General features: G+C 38.5%; 1 protein-coding gene across 1 annotated transcript; it reads right to left on the reverse strand.

Moving 5' to 3' along the window:
- Positions 1 to 2,285: 2,285 nt before the first annotated feature.
- Positions 2,286 to 3,224, reverse strand: Olfr1305 (olfactory receptor 1305). Its single transcript, NM_146401.2, has one exon. The coding sequence runs from the start codon at positions 3,222 to 3,224 to the stop codon at positions 2,286 to 2,288; it is 939 nt and encodes a 312-aa protein (NP_666513.2).
- Positions 3,225 to 3,458: the final 234 nt, after the last annotated feature.

A 3,458-nucleotide genomic window follows, 5' to 3' on the forward strand; every position in this document is an offset into this window, starting at 1 on the left:
GATTTTGCTGACAGGAGCCTGATATAGCTATCTCCTGAGAGGCTCTGCCAGTGCCTGGCAAATACAGAAGTGGATGCTCATAGCCATCTATTGGACTGAGCACAGGGTTCCCAATGAAGGAACTAGAGAAAGTACCCAAGGAGCTGAAGGGGGTTTGCAGCCCTATAGGATGATCAATGATATGAACTAATGAGTACCCCCAGAGAACCCTGAAACTAAACCACCAGTCAAAGAAAACACATGGTGGGACTCATGAGGGGAAATTAATGTGGGATTCAAGAAGTAATAAATAAAGCATTGTGTATGACAACAAGAAAGGGTAATAGTAGGCTAACAGTATTCTTTAACTAGAGATGGCAGAAGGAAAAGGAATAAGTAACACTAACGGTGTTTGTAAAAACTAGAAAAAAAATCTAAAATTACCGTGTGTGTGTGTATGTGTGTGTGCCAGGAGGTGCTATGAAGGCTGCCAAAGGGAAAAGTAACAAATAGTTCAATCTATGCTGTGACATCTATGATTCACATAAAAACCAGCAAAGCAAGGTATCCTCATAGGTGCAACTGTGGTACTTAAATATCAATGGAAACCAACAGCTAACTAATTGGAGTTAACTCCTACTCAATAGGTGGGAACACATGGCTGCTACTGTAAACCTAGCCAACTACCCATCACTAATTAGCTCATGGACCATAGAGGCGAACCTACTACTCCCCATTTCCAAACCAGAATAATCTGTAGTTGCATTCTTAAATGTATCCTTACAGCCACAGGTAAATGTACCCTTACCCCTCATGGAAAACAAACAAACAAACAAAAACCCTTCTTTTGGCATCTTTGAAACACATTTTTGAAAGCCACAACTTGCCAGAATGCAGAAAACAAAACAAACAAAAGAACAAAAAAACATGGGGTGCCCATTCTTAGTTGAGATATCTACAACACAACTCCTACCTCTAAGGCTGAGGAACATCAAAAAGCTGGTGTCAGAATGATTGCAAGAAAGAAGGGAGCAGGGAGTCCATTGATATATGTTTCCTATGTTTGGCAGAGAAACTGGATTCATAAACTCCACCCACCATATGATTGCCTAAACAAGACCTAAAGAATGACAATGCCCACATGGGTGGAGAGATCTCACAAGACTTCATCCCTAAGTACAGAGCTATACACAATTATTGATTGCTGAAGAAGGATCAGTCTTCCAGATGTGGATGTACACAGCCAAACATCTGACTGAGGGTGGGGACTGAAATGGAGAAGTTAGTGTAATGACTGAAGGAGCTGAAGGGGTTTACAACCCCATAGGAAGAATAACATTATCAACCAATCAGACTCTCCAAACCTCCCAGGGACTAAACGACCAACCAAAGAGTACACTTGGGGGGGACCCATGGCTCCAGCTAGATATGTAGCAGTAGACTGCCTTATAGGATATCACTGGGAGGGAAACCCCTTGGTCCTGTGGAGGATCAATGACCCAGGAAGGAGAATGCTAGGGCACTGAGGCATGAGTGGATGGGCAGGTGGGGGAGCATCCTCATAGACGAAGGGGGAAGGGGAGAGATAGGAGGTATGTGGAGGGGAATAACATTTGAAACATAAATAAATAAATAAAATAACCAATAAAAATTTTTTAAAAAGAATGAGGACCAAACTAGTTATCCAACAGCAAGTGGTCACCCTAAAAATCACATACAAATACTACACAGACTCAGGAGATTATAACTACATATTTATTTATTTATATAAGTATAACAGTAATATAGAAAAAAGAGCATAAATTTAAGAGAGAGGATGGACATGTGAAAGGTTGGGTTATTCATTTAAAAATAAATTTTAAAATAAATAATTAATATATGAATAGTTTTAGTTTTTTCAGCAGTTTATCTTTACTACCAAATTGTCTACCTGTCCTATTTTTAAAATTAATAAATATCTTTACATTAAAGGATCATACTGATAGCAGAACAGCTTGAAACTGGTACAGTTATTGTTAGAACCAAAAGTATCTTTGTTATAAACACATGTAAAAGTAATTATTGGCACAGTTATTTAAGGATTAAAAGGTTAATAAAATATTTGATTCCTATCTGTTATATAGAAATACCTTCTTTTTCTTTGTAGAAACATTACTCACTATTTCATAGAAACAAAATAGACTCACCTAACAGGAGGTGATTGCCTGAATGTGCTCAAAGGGTCTCTAACACAAAATCTTTTAAGTGGGTTGGCTGTTATGAACTTCCAGTACTCACTTGTGAATGTTATATCTCAACCAAGCCATCTACATTGATTTTCTAAAAGCCAGGCATTGACAAAACACTTTCCTGATGGCTATCTTCATATCTCTGTTCCTCAATGTATAGATAATTGGATTTAGAAAGGGAGTCAAAACTGCATCAAATATAGCTAGAAATTTATCTACATGTGTTGAAGGAGAAGGGCACACATAGAAAAAAATCAATGGGCCAAAAAACAAAACTACAACTGTAATATGAGCCAACAGAGTAGAAAGGGCCTTGGATGAACATCCTGAGGACTGCTTCTGGACAGTGGTGAGAAGAAAGACATAGGAGATGATGAGTAAAAAGAATGCAATCAAGGAAATGAACCCACTATTGGCAGTAATCATGAGCTCCAGTTTATAAGTATCTGTGCATGCAAGCTTGACAAGTCGTGGTATGTCACAATAAAAGCTGTCTAGTATGTTAGGGCCACAGAATGGCAAGTTTATAACAAAAGCCAATTGGGCTGATGAATGGATGAGACCAATGATCCAAGCAGCAACTAATATTAGCAGGCACATCCGTGGGCTCATGATGGTCAGATAGCGTAACGGTTTGCATATGGCCACATACCTGTCAAAGGCCATGGCTATGAGCAGTACCATCTCAGTGCCCCCAACAGCATGACTAAAAAAGATCTGACTGATACAGCCTCCAAAGGAAATGACTTTCTGCTTTCTGAAAAGATCACAAATCATTTTGGGTGCTGCAATGGAACAAAATATAAGATCAATAACAGAGAGATTAGCCAGTAGAAAGTACATGGGTGAATGCAAGTAGGGATCAGAAGTGACTGTAACAACTATGATGAAGTTTCCTGTCAAACTGGATACATAGAACAGACAAGTAAAGAAAAAAATAAAAACCTGGATCTCCCAGGAATTTGAGAGCCCCAACAGCACAAATTCAGACACTGCAGAATAGTTTGCTCTGATCATTGGCCCAAATCAGAGGTTGGCTTTAATGTTACCTAAATGGAAAAATGAGAATATTCACGTTAATAGTGTATTCCTACTCACTATGAAAAGGTAAATTAACTGTAGAAGGCAAACATTATCATTACCTGAGCATTTTACAAAATGTGAATGGTATTCTGTTGGCCACAAATGTTTGTGTTACAAATGACAAAGCATTGTTGGAAATAAAGAGTTGCTGCAGATCTCTATCACAAG

The sequence above is a fragment of the Mus musculus genome, chromosome 2, assembly GCF_000001635.26.
Source record: "Mus musculus strain C57BL/6J chromosome 2, GRCm38.p6 C57BL/6J".
NCBI classification, from domain to species: domain Eukaryota; kingdom Metazoa; phylum Chordata; class Mammalia; order Rodentia; family Muridae; genus Mus; species Mus musculus.

Excerpts from the sequence above, each read along its gene's own strand:
- Olfr1305 (NM_146401.2), bottom strand. The coding sequence starts at position 3,224 with ATGATCAGAGCAAACTATTCTGCAGTGTCTGAATTTGTGCTGTTGGGG.